The 17,055-nt window shown below is 34.0% G+C and overlaps 1 protein-coding gene across 5 annotated transcripts in view; it reads left to right on the top strand.

Annotated features, from left to right (window-relative positions):
• Positions 1-16,813, top strand: part of Zc3h13 (zinc finger CCCH-type containing 13) — an 84,933-nt gene extending 68,120 nt beyond the window's left edge. For 3 of the 5 annotated variants that reach the window (XM_013072046.3, XM_087197334.1, XM_087197335.1), the window contains 4 exons: positions 2,251-2,403; positions 3,872-4,072; positions 8,068-8,231; positions 14,189-16,813. In XM_013072046.3, the coding sequence (XP_012927500.1) occupies positions 2,251-2,403; positions 3,872-4,072; positions 8,068-8,231; positions 14,189-14,359 (689 nt within the window). In that variant the 3' untranslated portion in view covers positions 14,360-16,813. The remainder of the gene's footprint in view (positions 1-2,250; positions 2,404-3,871; positions 4,073-8,067; positions 8,232-14,188) is intronic. The other 2 variants (XM_021257869.2, XM_087197336.1) reach the window with 1 other exon arrangement.
• Positions 16,814-17,055: the final 242 nt, after the last annotated feature.

Raw genomic sequence — 17,055 nt, 5'->3', positions numbered from 1 at the left:
TCTATGAAACCTTCTAGTGCTGTGGACACTTTTTTTTTTTCAAATTCCTACAGCACTTTGTACATTTTTTGCAAAATCACTATACTGTATTATAATTATTTTTCCAAGATTTTCTCCCCAGTGTATGTGCTCTTTTTTAGAGACTGTAGCTTTCATTCTTTATCATTAGGACTATAGTAAGGACACAATAAAATCGTGATGAATGAAGATGTGTTCTGCCTGAATGTACAAACCCCCACATCTTATTTCTTGGTGAATTATAGCTCAGGTTATAGGAGTAATACTTTCTCTCAAAATTTTCCTGGAGGGCCAGGGATTTAGCTCAGTGGCACCACGCCTGCCTCACAAGCACAAGGTCCTGAGTTTGATCCCTGGTACCAAAAAAAAAAATTATCCTGGAAATTCTGCCTCCTTGCTCCTTGGGACTGTCCAGCTCTGTTATCAGTACTTATATCATTGTTCTGCTAAAACTCTGAGATTTTTTTTATTTCCACACAAGAACCTTTGGCCTATAGTAAAATTCACTGCTTTTAAAAATGGATTCAAAAAGAAAAAAATATATAAAAGTGGATTCATGTATCTCTTGATTAGCCAGTTAGATGTTCCAATATGTCATTTGTTATATATATTTTCTTTTTCTGACTTGACAAAAACATTTCTACCTTAGCTTTCTTTACATTATTTTCATATCAAATTTAAGTATGAATAGCATCAAATCATGAGCCATCGTTCTAATGGAAGTACAATCTTGGGGAATAATTGAATATAATTAAACTAATCATCATGATAGCTCTCCTAATTGCTGTCAATGTCCCTCATCCCTAGGATATGTAATTTGCCAGTTGTTACTACAGATAATGAAGCATAGAAATTTAGAGGTGAACCACCTCCTCTACAGTATAAATATTTTATTCATTTAAAGTAAGAAAACGAGTTCGGTGAACTTAAAAACATAAAATCTTATTTTGTAGGGGCCAGGGATTTAGCTCAATAGTTTCGCCACCTGCTACAGAAGCGCAAAGACCCAAGTTCGATCCCCTGTACCAAAAAAAAAAAAAAAATTGTATTTTGTGCATTTATGTTTAGATGTATAATTATATAACAAAATTATTAAAGTGGCTTACCATAGAGATAAAGTGGTGGGCATGTGGGACATTTATTATAGAATTCAATAGAACAGAGAGTTCTTAGAATGATTAGAAACATTTCATGGCCTCATTTCCTGCACATTCATACCCATAAAGTGTACTGTTGCAGTGTGAAAACATTTAGTGTTGTAGATTCGCTAAAGTGTATGGATAGCTAATGATTAGTAATACTAAGCATATGCTATAGATTTAAGGTTAAGTTTGTGACTAATTCACCATGATATGCTCTGAGGTACTAATTGGGAAAAGTTGATGACATGAAGAAGTGGAATGAACACTACTGGTAGTAGCAAAGATATTTTGAAATTGTGTTATAACATTTTCCTAGAAGCTGCATTCATTAATTAAATAAAAATATTGGGATAGGAAAGATGAATTGGGAGGTAGGGAAAGAATTAATGGCACGTCTACATTTTACCTCACTGCTAGAAAGTTCTTCATATAATGAGTTAAACATTATAAAATGAGATTTACATTTAAAATACATTTTTAAAATAATGTTTGCAATTTTTTAATTAATAAGTTTATTTAGGTAAAGAAATTGTAAACTTCTTTTGTTTTTTTGGTACTGGGGATTGAACTCGGGTCCTTGCGCTTGCGCAGCAGGCGGCGAAACCACTGAACTAAATCCCTGGCCCTTTTTGTAGACTTCTGAAGTTAAAGTTTTCAGACTGCTAAAATTTTATTATCAAGAATTAACACAATATACATAACAGTCAACATTAATGTATTAGTGGTAGCTTTTATTTCTCATATTTTAATTCTAATCTTATAAGAGTAAATATTGCTGTCTATACTGAATTTTTACTACTAAAAATAAATCTAATGAAAATTTCTCCATTTTCTTTTGAAATGATTTTTTCACTAATTAAGAAATGTAGTTTTCTGATTTAAAAATGCTTTTCGGGCCAGGGATTTAGCTCAATAGCACTGTGTCTGCCTGGCAAGCACAGATCCTGAGTTTGATTCCCGGTACAGGGTGGGGTTGGGGGCGGGGGATGCTTTTCACAGTGTTTTAGAGTGCACATTCTCTACCTTTTGGTTTGACTTAGACATCCCTTCCCTTTAATGCTTTTTTTTTTTTTTTACATTGTCTGCTTAGCAGGAGATGATGAATCCAAGTTAGATGATGTACATTCATTAGGCTCTGGTGCTGGAGAAGGGTATGAACCAATCAGTGATGATGAGCTAGATGAAATTCTGGCAGGTGATGTGGAAAAGAGAGAGGACCAACAGGACGAGGAGAAGATGCCAGGTAATCATTGCAGAGGTGGTTCAGCATAAAAATTACCCCATTCATGTTGTTCTCTGTTCCTTTTCATTTTAATGAATTGATATAAGACACTTTGAGTTTTTTGCTTCATATTTTAATTAAGGTTGAAAGACCAACAAAAGGAAAATTACAGTCAGTATTCTTGGTCATCCATTCATTTTGAAGTAGATTTTGCTTATGAAAGAGCCTCATTTGAGAATTTGAGAAAGCAAAATTCTAAGATTCCCTTTCTAAAGGTTTTTTTTGTTTGGTTGGTTTTGGTTTTGAGGTGCTTTGTTTTGTTTTTTGAGACAGTATCTCACTGTGTAGTTCAGGCTTACCTTAAACTCACTATGGCCCATGACAATCCTCCTGCTTCAGCTTCCCGAGTTTTGGGGTTTCAGGCTGGCACTACTATGCCCATCTCCTGTGTAGAGTTTAAGTTGGCTTGTGGCACTGGAATTGTGAAGCGCTGTATATGCCTATCATGTAGAAGACAATCAGTATTTGTTAAGATTCTGGATTATATACTATGAACCTTAAATTCAAGTTTTTTTTATAGTAAGGATCCCTGCTTGGTCTAGACACATAAAATATGAAATCTTTATTTTGATTTGATTTGCTCTTATATTCCAAAATTCTTTCTACTAATGTGGAAGGTATGTATGATTGTTACTTGATATTTTTGCTGGATTTTTGCTAGATATTTTTAAGCAAAACATTTTTTCAGCTCTTCCTTCTTGATAGAGGAACATTTGCTCCAATGTTAATAATAGTCACTGATTCTTAAAGGAATTTCATAATGAATTATTTTTTAAAACTAAATTGTATGTTTGTGCACACACATAGCTTTGACCCTGAATAGGATTCTAGTACCATGTTTCAGAACGTGAGACTTAATGAGTTCTTTTGTTGGAAATCTCCCATCTAGTTTAGATGAGCTATTTTTGTAGGAATGGATTAACTTGCCTGTTTTCTTTTGGTGGGAAAGTTTATTATTTGTAAAGGTTCTTATATTTTAAACATAAGTTTTTATGGGAAAGCTTTCATTTTAAGGATGTGAAATTTTTGGTTTAAAGTACTTACTAGTCATTGCATGTTTACTTGGTAGATAGTTGTTGTCCCCCCATATCCATGGAGAGTTGGTTCCAGGAACCCTGCAGGTCCTTGAACCTGTGGATGCTCAGGACCTGTATAAAATGTAACCTGTCCAGTGTATGCACATCTTCCTTCATTCTTTAAATCGTCTCTAGATTAACTTAGAATTCCTAATGTAGGTGAGCAAATAATGACATGGAAAAAGTCTATACATGTTCATTACCCACAGCTTTTTTGGGTATTTTTGATCTATGGTTGGTTGAATTCACAGATACAGAACCCCACAGATGGGGAGGGCCAAATATATTTCTCTGTAGATAAGACTTCTATTTCTTGATGTAAAAAAAAAATCCTATTTTTTAACTTTTTACAGATCCATTAGATGTGATAGATGTGGATTGGTCTGGTCTTATGCCAAAGCATCCAAAAGAACCACGGGAGCCTGGGGCTGCACTCTTAAAATTCACACCTGGAGCTGTTATGCTGAGGGTTGGAATTTCTAAAAAGTTGGCCGGTTCTGAGCTCTTTACCAAAGTAAAAGAAACATGTCAGAGACTATTAGAAAAACCCAAAGGTAATTCCATTTTACTTTATAATGCCTGCTATAACTGTTAGATGCTTTTGAAAAGAATTCTGTTTGGTTGTCATATATACTTATCCTGTAGGAACTGGTTTTTTGTTTGTTTGTTTGTTTTTGGTACCAGGGATCAAACTCGGGTCCTTGAGCTTTCAAGGCAGGCAGCAGAACCACTGAGCTAAAACCCCGGCCTGAGGAACTGGTTTTTAAAGGAATCACTCATAGTCATAATTTAATCTTCATGGTCAAAATTCCTTTCTTAAATTTATTTTGAGAAAAATTTAATCCCACAGAAAAATTGCATAAATGGTAAAATGAACTTGCTGTATCAAAAGTTCTTTGGGGTTCTGGGGGCCGGGGTATAGCTCAGTGGTAAAATGTGTGTTTAGCATAAGCAAGGCCTTGGGTTAGATCCCAACACTGAAGAGAAGTTTGGTCTTTTAACAGGTGAGTTCAAATGTCAGTGTCCAGGGGTTTACCTGGGGCACAATAATGCACAACCTAGAAAAATACGTATTTTGCATGCCTAAGGAAATTGTGTGTCTTGCCAACTCTTTCCCCTGGGAACTGAATATTTCTATCCAAATGCTGATGTCTAAGTTGAGCCTTTAACAAAATTGTAGTGAAGCATGATGGTGCTTGCCTATAATCTCAGCCTTCTAGGAGGCTGAGATCAGCCCAGCCTGAGTAACAGTGACTTAATAAGACCTTGCATCAAAATAAAAAATTAAAAGGACTGGGGATATAACTCAGTGCAGGGGCTATAGGTTCAAGCCCCAGTGCTGCCAAAAAAATAAGTTGTGAAGAGCTTGGTCAGTGTGAGCAGGTGGTCTGGATTCCATAGGCCTAGCCCTTGCTACTTATTGTTTACTCTCTCTCTGTCAGTGTTATCATGGGCAATTGGGAATGATTGCACCTCAGCTATGTGCTGCAAGAGCAAATGTGCCCTGCAGGGCCTGGGATATAGAGCACTGGAACTGCTGCTGTTTTGTCTGAAAATTGTATCACATTGAGTACTCACCCTATTGAAACAACTTTAATTATTCTGTAATCCCTTTGTTTATTGATTCTGGAAGTTTTTGCTCTTTCACTTTATCTGGTGTCTATCATAATTTTTTGGTAGCTTATTAATAATTGTATTAGGAGAGGTGGAATACATGACAAAAAGAAGGAAAAGGAGGTTAAGGTAAAAGCAATAGTCATGTCCCTGAGAACAAAATTGTTTAGTTAAAAGAATTAATATAAAACTAATATACATCTTACTAACATAAAACTGGAAAATATTATTTTACAAGTGTTGTGAATCAATGCCCCTTTTTCCTCCTTTTAGCATATATAGTAAAAATTTTTGATTTTACTATGACCCAATAAGCAGTGTATGTGCATGAAAAATATGTTAATTATAATTGTGAACATGTATTCACCTGAAAAGTGATCAAAGACTTGGATTCTTGTCCCCAACTTTTTTTACTCTAATTGGATCTGTGGTCTTAATCAAGTAACTCCTGTGACCCTCAGTTTCATTTGTAAAGCAAGGGAATAAAACCCTTAAAATCTTATCTCCCTCTAAAGCTGTTTTCTTCTGTGAATTCTGCTAATGACATTTTAAGTTAAAATCCACTTTGATTTTACTATGAAATAAAATTTGACCCTTGGTGACTTAGGTAAAACAAAACTATGAACTGTTTGTAAAAGGAAGATTAGGTAAAACATAAAACCATAAGCTATTTGTAAAAGGAAGATTTGATTATTACTTAACAGTCAGAACTTGCTAGTTTTTTGCCAAAAAAAGTTGATTGTATTACAGAACTGATAAATGCTACTGATATGTATTTCATATGGAATTGGACTTTGTTTATGACCATATTCATGTGATTATCTATTATCACTAATTATGCCATTGGCCACGCCATTGCCTAACACATAGTATATATTCAGTAAATGTTTGTGAAATAATTGATTACTGACCTGTACAGACCATTTGCTCTATTCTCATGACCCAACATGAAAGAGAGCATATATCCACGCTATATATAATTTAAAAAACAAACCTAGGCTTACCACAGAAAACTTACATGTCTACTGAAATTGCTTTTATCTAGGTTAACTAATTGGAATATAGTTATGTTCTCTTAAGCAAACTTTCCCAATTATTTTGCATCCTTTGTTTTCCTTCTAAGTATGTATTTAGTGCCTTTTGAGTAATATAGTGCTGCGCAGTTCACAACCATAAACAGACTGGAAGTTTAGTCATGTTATTCTTTCTGAGGAAGTTGACAGTTTCTCTAATCTTTTATGTATGTAAAAGATGTTTTGTATTGTACTGTTGTAAAAACAGAACGGACCCCAATAAAAAGAATCTGTCCTAACTAGCAATTTCCCTAGAAGGCCATGGGTTCAATGCAGATTTCTTCTGTTTGTATATATAGTGGAATAATAGTTCATGTTTTTGTTATCATTGGTTCACTCAGACATTAGTGAATCATCTGAGGAACTGCTTGTTTTTTTTTTTTCTTCATGCTATCCCGGCCCAGTTATTGAGATTCTGATTCTAGAAGGCTGATAAATTTTTTTTTTTTCGGTACCAGGGATCGAACTCAGGACCTTGCGCTTGCGAGACAGGCGCTGGAACCACTGAGCTAAATCCCCGGCCCCTTGGGCTGATGAATTTTAAAAAGCTCTTTAGATGATTCTGATAGACTTCAGTGTTTGGGGACTAATCAAGTTATTGTTTATTTAAATTTTTCTTATGTTGTATACCTACCAGTTAGGTATAGAACATGTTAACTTACATATATCTGGGAAACTAGTTTCTTGTTAATGATCTAATCTCATTACTTATGCTGTGCAGTTCAGAAAATTCAGATGAACTGTGTAGTGCAACTTTACTTGTTCTCAAATTTGTCTTTTGTCTTTACCCAGGTGCTATTTACTGCTTTCCTTTGTGAATTCTAAAAGTAACCTATCTGATTATGTTATAGTAACCTATCTGATTATGATAGAGTACCTAGAGTTATTTATTGGGGTTACTAACTGGTTCTGTTCTGTTATTTTGACTTCCCTTCTGTCTCTTTTTAACCCTTACTTTTTGGTCAAATCTTTCCTTCTTTTCCTTGATTTTTGTGAGGTTTTTTGTTTGTTTGTTTGTTTGGTACTAAAGATTAAACCCAAGAGCTGGGGATTTAGCTCAGTGGCGCTGTGCCTGCCTGGCAAGCGCAAAGTCCTGAGTCCAATTCCTGGTACCAAAAGAAAGAAAAGATTAAACTCAATAGTGCTCTACCACTGAGCTATATCCCTAGCCCTTTTTATTTTGAGATAGGGTCTTGCTAAGTTGCCCAAGCTGTCCTCAAACTTGTCATCCTCCTCCTGCCTTAGCCTCCCAAGTATCTGGGACTACAGGCATGTGCCACTGGGCCATACTATTTTTGCAAAATTTTAATGTTTTTGTTCTCTGTTCCATATAGTAACTTAAAATTAAGTGATTTTAGTTTAATATACTGTCCCAGGTTTTTATGATGATTTACAGGTTGGCTAATACATAATCACTTTTTTTTTTTTTTTGGTACTGGGAATCTAACTCAGGACCTTGCGCTTGTGAGGCAGGTGGCAGAACCACTGAGCTAAATGCCCAGTCCCATAATCACTTAACTGTTTCCTTTTTAGAGGTCAGACTTGAATATTATTACATTTGAATTTTGCTAAATTAATAAGGTCCTGAAATCTAGAACTTTAGTAGTTAATAGTAGGCAACATGCTAAATTTAATTTCAATAATTCTTTACTTGAACTTCTCATAGTAATCAGTGTGTTTAAAATTAGCAACATAACTACATGTTGAAGGTCCTTTACAGAGAATATTGCCTTTTGTATGAAATAATTTTCACCAATTCTGTTAATTTTGATAAATCTTAGACTCAAGGAGCATTTAATTAAGCCATTGGTAGCGCTTTCCTACCTCAGGAAAATTTAATGCATGTTTATTTTTATTAAAAGATGCTGACAGTCTTTTTGAACATGATTTGGGGGCCCTCAATATGGCTGCGTTACTACGAAAAGAAGAAAGAGCAAATCTTCTTAGTAATCTTGGACCATGTTGTAAAGCATTATGCTTCAGACGGGATTCTGCAATCCGAAAACAGCTTGTTAAAAATGAGAAGGTACTGTAATTTGCTTGGGAAAAAAACAAAGTGAGAAGTATGAATGGCATGTTTTTCATTTGATTGGTTTAAAGTGAATTCTCATTTTACCTGTTTTTATGAATTTGGACTCCTAGCCTTTCCTATACACATAAAGGAAGAATCCTATTAAAATTTCTAATACTTTTCATTTTACTTTAATAGTACTGATTGGTGATTATTTTGAATAACAAAATTGCCCTAAATAACAATTATTTGTTATTCAAAACTTCATGTATAAGAAAAATATATTCTTTTTGTGAGATATTTTACATTTGTGAAAAGTTTCTTTACATAAACAAACATGTTAGAAATTTTTTCAAAGATCAACAGCAAAAAAATCGCAGATAAAGCATAGAGAGGTTATTGACAGGGATAGTGTTTCTGAGGCTGTACCAAGTTGGAATAGAGAAAAATAAATGAAGATGATTATATACTGTATAAGCATTTACTTGAGAAGAATAAAGAAAGTTGAAAAGTAAGGTAAATAAAAATTAGATTTGATTTGGAAGAGATCCGATAATTTGAAAACATCTTAGTGTTTTTAAAGTTAAAAAACTGTCCTTTTTATTTGGAGGTGGTGGTCAGCATGGGTAGTATGATAAAGAAAGTTGGTTCTAAAAAGTTAGAAAACATTAGCATACTAACTTAAGGAAATCTAGGATTACCTTTGGATATATAACATTGCTAAACAAAAGGATACCTCATTAAAGAAAGATACCCAGGTTTGGAGGGTGGTAAATTCATAAAGAATGAAGATGATTTCATCTCCAGAGATTAAAATGGAAACAGATGAAGAATAGGAGACTTTTAAAAATTCACTTTTTGACTGTGTAGTCACCATGTCTTCCCTACTTAAATGCCTGCCCAAAATTACCTCTGACAGAGTTGCTGCAGTCATTCTTCCATTGCTGCTATTCTCATTTCAGTGTGTACTTAAGTCATCTTATTCTTTTGCCAAGGTGCTCATCTCAACTTGTAGCTTTCTCAACTGAACATTTCTCTGAGAGAATTGAGCCTCCCGTTTCCTAAGCATGTGTGTAATGAATCACTGTTTCCAGTTACCACCAACCTTGGTAGTGAATTGAAAAATAATCATTCACTTTATTTTCTGTCTGGTTCAGATAAGAAATTCCAGTTAAGAAGGATTGTATGGCTTATAATCTCTTTAGAATCCTTTAAAAAATAGATACATTATTTATTACATTTGTTGGTTCCTCTGTTGATAATGCGTCTCAAAAACTGTGACTACTAGAAACACCTGCAAATTCCTCATGGAGAACCATTGTTCAGAAACTTAGTTCTTCAGTGTAATCACAGGTAATTACAGCATGTGACACATGATGAAAATTTTAATGGCACATTATAAATGTCTTAAACGATCCACCTAAACAAAATGTTAGAAGTTTTTAGATTACTCAGTGTTCGGAATACCAGCACAAGCCAGACATGGTGGTATGTGCCTGTAATCCCACCATTTTGGAGGCTGAGGCAGGAAGATTGCCCAGAATTCAAGGCCAGCCTGATAACAAAGCCTTGTCTCAAACAACCACATAAATAAATAAGTAAATAAATAGTATTAGCACAAAAGCCGAAGTAGGAAGAGGGGCATAATTAAAGAAAAATTATTTCAGATATTAGCCTTATGAAAAATCTAAGAAAAACAAAAACCTTTAAATTCTATGTGAGTATAAAAGGAATGTGCAGGATAAGGGCATTCACTTGGATAGGTGGTAAGCACTATCAGATGAATAAAAGCAGAATGCTGTTGACCCAGTATAGTGCCATCCGGCTCTATGTAGGAGAATGGCTGTTGTAGAGTATGTGAATTATGATGCATCTCTGAAGAAATAAGTAAAGGATACAAAAAAATGGATTTTAATCTCATTTTCATATTATAATAAAAGTAAAGTTTGCTGAACCTACAGGAAACAAAAGGGAAGTAATAGGAAACAGAAAGCAATGAAATTGAAGATAAAAGAAACTGAAGAAACTGGGTGAAAGCACAAGCCGGTCCTTTGAAGGAGTGACTGGGACTGGTGATCTTCTGGGGAACTGACCAGAGGGTGGGGCAGGGGGGCCACAAAGTGCCCTTGTCAGGGGTGAGGGTAGGCACAGCGGTGCATGTCGCACAGGTGTGGGAAGGGAAGGGAAGTAAGGGAGTTCTGTGAGGAAGCTCACGCTCTTAAGTTTGACAGTTCACCGGAAGTGGAATGAGTTCCAAAGCCACGAACTACCAAAGCCTAAGAAATAACAGACATCTGAATAGTCTTTATCTGTTGATCTTTTAAATTAAATTTGTAGTTCAAAGGCTTCTGAAAAAGGAACCTCCAGTCCAATCCTAGTGGTTCCATTGACAAAATCTGCCAAACATTTAAAGAAAAAATTACAGCAATTCTAAACAGTTTCTTCCAGAAAACTGAAGAGACAGTAACACTTCCCAACTCATTTTATGAATCCAGCATTGAAAGATATCACAAGACAACTGCAGATGCTATCTTTCATGGAGAGAGACGCAAAAATTCTCAAAAATACTAGGAAATCATTTCTGCGTATCATCATAGCCAAGTATGGTTTGTCCTGTGAATGAAAGAGTGATTCTGCGTTTTAAAATTAAAATTACTCAATGTTACCTACCATATCAACAAAATAAAGGAAAAATGTATGATCATATCAATCAGTGCAGAAAAATTGTTTGATAAAACTTAACATTCCTATATAATAAAAATACTCAGCAATTGTAATTAGAAGGGTTTTTACTTTATAAAGAGTATGTATGAGAAAAATCTGTAACATCTTAGCTAATAATAATAGTTTGAATTCTCCCCCCCTGAGTACAAAGACAAGACAGAGATGTTCACCCTCACTGCTCCATTCAACATCATACTGGAAGTCCTAGCCAGTTTGAAAGTGCATACAGATTAGGAAAGGCAGAAGTAAAGCTATTTTATTCATAGACAGTAAAGTAACCTAGCATGTTTAAGAGACACAGCAAAAGAGAAACTTCAAAAATATTTGCATTAAAATTTTTCATGAAAACCATTGTTCAGGACTTTGACTCTTACAGGAGATTCAAGGAACTTACCAAAAAAATTCCTAGAACAAATAAATAAGTTTAGTGAGGTCATGAGATAAAAAGTCAGGATATAAAAAACAATAGTACAGGCCGGGGATTTAGTTCAGTGGTTCAACCACCTGCCTTGCAAGCACAAGGTCCCAAGTTCGATCCCCAGTACCAAAAAATAAATAAATAAATAAATAAATAAATAGTACTTTGATAATACTATCAATGAGTAACTAGAACCCAAGATGTTAAAGAATTCCTTTTATAGTGGCTCCCAAGAAATGAAGTAGATATCAAAAAATAGGGTGAATGTTTAATTTGTTATAGTAAAGGACATTGCTTTGATCCCCCTCAAAATATTCCCCCTCACTTCAACATATCCCATCGTTCTTGGCACTTTCTTTGTCTTCTCTTGCATGTTTTTAGTTGCAGTGTCATGATTGCCTTAATGTCCTAAGTGGATGCAAAACAGTTTGACATTCACCATAGATTTTCATCACATGTTTTGTACTTAGGTATGAGTCTAACAAAACATGTGCAGAGGGGCCGGGGATTTAGCTCAGTGGTTCTGCTGCCTGCCTTGCAAGCGCAAGGTCCCGGGTCTGATATGGTTCTCTCTCAGATTGATTTGCAGATTTAACAGAATTCCAATAAAAATCCAACCAGAATTTTTTTTGTAGATATAGACAAGTTGATTCTAAAGTTTATATGGAAAGTCAATGCTATTATACTCGCCAAAGTTTTACAAAACAAGAATGATGGAAAATTTGTACTACTCTGTTTCAAGACTTACAGAAAACTATACTACTTAAGATAGTATGGTATTGGTGAAGAAATAGGTCAGTGGAACAGAACAGAGGCCAGAAATAGATCCCACAAATAGGACCAGGAAAGGGAAAGAAAAGAGTTTTGGGGTTATTATATTAACTTTTTGAGATAATTTTTCTTCATCAAAATTTAAAACTTGTCCATTGGAAGATACTGATTAGAGAATCTAAAGACAAACATAGTACAAAAAATTACTTATAAAATATATTTTTTAAAAAAACTATCTGAAATATAATATTCTCAAGACTTAACAGTAAGAAAACTAATTTTTAAAAATAAGTAAAAGATTTGAACATAACATTTCACCAAAGAGCATATATGAACAGCCATTAAGACCATGTTTAACATCATTAGCTATTAGGAAATGTAAATTAAAACTGCATTGAAATACCATTAACACATTCACAAGGGCTGTAATTCATGTCTTACTGCTGTGAAATGGAACAGTCATGCCTGTATCTCCAGTGGTTCAAGCCAGCAGTAACATGTTAACTACCTTTTTCACTAAGAAACCACCAACAAATCTCAAGAATATCAAGTGTTGGTAAGGTTGCATAGTGATAAGAACTCATATACTGTATTATTGAATGCAAAAAGGTAGAGCCACTTGGGAAAAGTTCGGTTATTTCTTACAAAGTTAATTATACATTTACTGTATGATCCAGCAGTTCCATTACTAGTATTTACCTTAAAAAGATAAAAACTTATTTTCATGTAAAAACCTATGCACAGAAGTTTATAACAGCCATATTCAACTCCAGCAAACCAACTCCATTGTTCTTCAACTAGATAATAGATAAACTGTGGTGTATACATAAAAGAGATTACTAGTTACCAATAAAATGTAGCCAGACTATTTGTACTGTCAACAATATAGATGAATCTCAAAGGGATTATGCTGAAGAAAAGAACTAATTTCAAAAGTTATATTTTGTATTTACATGACATTCTGGAAAAGGCTATATTACAGTGGAAGATGTATCAGTGATTGCCAGGGGTTAAATTTGGGAAGTGGATATGGATACAAAGGGGGAAGGAACTAAAGGGATTTTTTGGGTGTAATGAAACTGGTCTATCTTGATTGTGATCAAGGTTATATGAATCTGAGTTAAACCTCATAGTTACATGCATAAAAAGCTAATTTTCCTGTATTACAATGACAAAATATTTTTTAACAAGTATGCAGATGTGATCTAGGAACCACTGTCATTTGTTTTTGAAGATCCCAGAAAAGAAGAGAAATAGCAGAGGGATGGAAATATCCAAATCTTAGTCTGATTTCTTTATCCACATGGGTAGGGTACATAACTTTCCAAAAATGCTAATGTAGCTTTAGATTATATTAATAGATATAAGTACATTTTAGTATGTGATAGTAGTACCTAGTGTATTACATGACCAGTAGTCTTCTAGAGAATTCATTCCATTCCAGAGCCCAAATTTTATGAACATTACAAACCAATATGAAATGTTGAGTGTTTTGCTTGCAAAAGAAAAACAAGAGGAAGGAAGTTATGTCTTATCTTCTAAGAATTTAAGTTTTGTTAAGTAAAAATAAGATTGAGTTAGGTTGTAACTCTGGTAGAGATTTTATTTCATGGAAGAAATAGTGCCATTCACCAATAGGATGTGTAAATATGTTTTGTGTTTATTTTGTCATTGGAAATGGTAGGTAAAAAATCTATTCATTATTACTTCTTGGGAACTGTTGAGAGGATTCCTACATTAACCAAAAAAGAATTAAGGTGTGTTATGTACATGCACCAACTTCCTGTGATGAATGTAACAATTATGTACTGCAAACATGTACTAACACAAATAAAGCAAGAGGTCAAGATGCCCTCTAAAGTTTTCTGTCTTTTAAAACTAAGATTATTGAGTCTGAAACATTTTGTAATTTCGCTTTTAAATCCAACAAAGCAAATTTAACATCCATTCAAAGCCAAGTACTCTTACAACTTTGATATTTCTGATAAGGTTAATTTCCCCGTTTTTCCTTTTGTTGTCTAGTAATGTACATCTTTTTTTTTTTTTTTTCCACATGTAGGGTACTGTAAAACAAGCTTACACAAATGCTCCAATGGTAGACAATGAATTACTACGATTGAGTCTTCGGTTATTTAAGCGAAAGACTACTTGCCATGCCCCAGGACATGAAAAGATTGAAGATAATAAAATATCACACTCCAATATGCAACAGGAACTGTGTGTGTCCTAAGACTGAAATTCAGCATGATACTTTGGGTACTATCTTCCTTCGACAGTGCATATTCTTTTTCAAAGTTTAGTTTGACAAACATTATCAGTGACAAAGGCAGAAAAAGGTTTGTCACCGTACTAAAAGAGTGAAGAACATTGATCTCTAGAGACACTAGTTTTTGACTAACTTAAAATTTTACATTAATTTTTATACCATACTTAATACTCATGCAAAATAATGTGAAACCATCTAGGTAGCCTGTTCTGTACCTTTTGTTAAAGCTGAAGATTTTGTAAAACCTCATCACTGCTCTTCCAGCCTATCAATATTTTTTTTTTGGTACCGGGACTCGAACTCAGGACCTTGCGCTTTCGAGGCAGGCAGTGACACCACTGAGCTAAATCCCCAGTCCTCTATCAATATTTTTTATGGAATGGAACCACGGATTTATATTCTGGATCATCCATACAGAACAATGATTTTAACAGTGTGTTCATCAAAATAATTGCACACATTGTGGAATACCGTGTTGAATAGAACATTTGAAAGGGAATGCTGGTCTAGTGTAGTGTATTTGTAGGCACATCTCCAGAAGGAAGCCAAAATATTCTTTTTAAGTTCTAAAAAAATTACTTCATGAGTCTTTGATTTTTTAAAAATGTGTGTATATTGTTATGGTGTATATTGGTGTCTTTGTGCTCTGAATAATTTCTTGTTTATTATCAAAGACTGTTATCATTTTATTTTTAATAAACATACCTTTCCTTTTCTTGTTCAAGATTTATGTACTTGGCTGTTCGTTAGTTGTATGCTGATATTCTGAAGCATTTACCATCAACATTACAGTTTCATGTTTCAGACACTTTTCCTGCTTCTTTCTTCATTGAACTGCTGTACATAGTGTGACACATACTGAGGATGCACTTCAAATATAGCTCAGTAATTATTTGAAGCAAACCATTAGTTAACAAACCTATATAATTGATGAGGTTTATAATCCTACTGTTACATTGTTCAGTATTATAACCTTTAGTTACATCAAACTGCATCCATCCTATACTATGTAATACAGAAAACAGCTTTACTTTTTAAAAATTACAGTATATCATCTTTGTTCTCTACATGTTCAACTCATAAAGTAGATGTGTAAATTGGAAATGAACTGCAACCTGCAGAATTTGTGGGCAGATAGAAGTAATGACAATAAAAAAAAGACAGAATTTTAATTTGGTCATGGCCTTCCAGAGTTTTGGTGAAGTATGAGTCTGTATTACCTATATCAGTAGTTTTGTGTCCTCTTTAAAGGTTACATAATGACTCTTAAAAGTTTTTGTTTGCTTCAAGAAACATTTGTTGTGCAGTTAATTTTTTCAAATGACTTTGAAATCGTGTATAAGAAATTTGCAAACAGAACAGAAAACAAAAAGTAATCACATTTTCCTGGCATCTTTTCCTTTATTAAATGTTTTGAATAAAGAAAAAAAAATTATCCCAGAGAATGAATGCCCTTTAGGAAACTATTTCCTGATTAAAGTGGATGAGATTGTTTTCTGCAGCATAAATATTTAAAATACAAACATTTTTAAATTTAATTTTGTAATGGCTTTAAAATTCCTAGAATTTTCTTTTGGCTTCTTATAATTGTGGAATATGACAAAAATAATTGTTTCCTCATTTGTCCATGGGTCATATTTCAGAAATTATTCATGGAATAAAAACTACAGTTAAATCTGCAACTTAAATCTATTGCCATTTTAGCTTTGAATATCTTTTACATTGCAAAAGAAAATTCAGAACGATCCATTGTTCACTTGGTCAACCATATTCTGAGCTTCATGTACTGTTAAGTCTCATTTTTTAAATTCAATCATACTCAGTATTATTAACCATATATCTGTAAAGTTCTACAATAAATCTTTTTGTTGGAGTTTTCATAAAAGCTTTTGGGCCATATATGAAAGCCTCAATCAAACTAGTATTTCTGAAAAATCTTCCAATCAGTAAATTATTTTCTAGTACCCTTGAATTTGTCTCATAATTGAATCAGATTTGTCCATTTGTCCTAATTGCACGACTGGATTCAAGCTGCTCATTGGAGTTGTCTAAATAGAGAAGGGAGAAAAGTTATGTCTGCAATCCAAAATAAATGAAAGTTGACAAATAATTAGATAATTGAGAGCTGTTTGATTTTTAATTTTTTGGGCAGCTATCTCACCTAAAGGGTTGTACTAACTGACAATAGCTAACTTTATTTCACAAAAACTTGTAAGTATGTTTAAGTAATAAATATGCTGAAAAATCTAACCTGCCACTTCTCTATTCTGACCAGTGAATACAGGTTCTCGTCCCCATTTTACCCCGTAACTACCTTAAGATTTTGTGATTTGTCCTTATCAACTTGAACATGTGTGGCATCAACAGAATTATCTTACTCTTTTCTGTTCACTTGAGTAAAAATTAAGTTGTGATTACTATTGTTTGTGATTTTTTTTTTTAATCCGAAAAGGAAAGCTATCAGCTAAACCTCAGCTTGCTATCCAACATGGTGTATGGGGCTGGGTATATAATTCAGAGGAGCATACCTTCCTCACATGCATGTGCAAGGCCCAGGGTGGGGAGTGGGAGGAGGGGGCGGAGGGGACTTTCAGAGGTGTGTTTCCTTTTTTTCTAGGTAAAATTCTATAGCTGTCTTTTAAAATAAATTTGAACCTGAA

This window comes from Heterocephalus glaber, unplaced genomic scaffold, assembly GCF_053883595.1.
Source record: "Heterocephalus glaber isolate CG9 unplaced genomic scaffold, H.glaber_assembly_v1.0 deba00001666, whole genome shotgun sequence".
Classification (NCBI taxonomy): domain Eukaryota; kingdom Metazoa; phylum Chordata; class Mammalia; order Rodentia; family Bathyergidae; genus Heterocephalus; species Heterocephalus glaber.
This window is presented reverse-complemented; position numbering and strand designations above follow the sequence as displayed.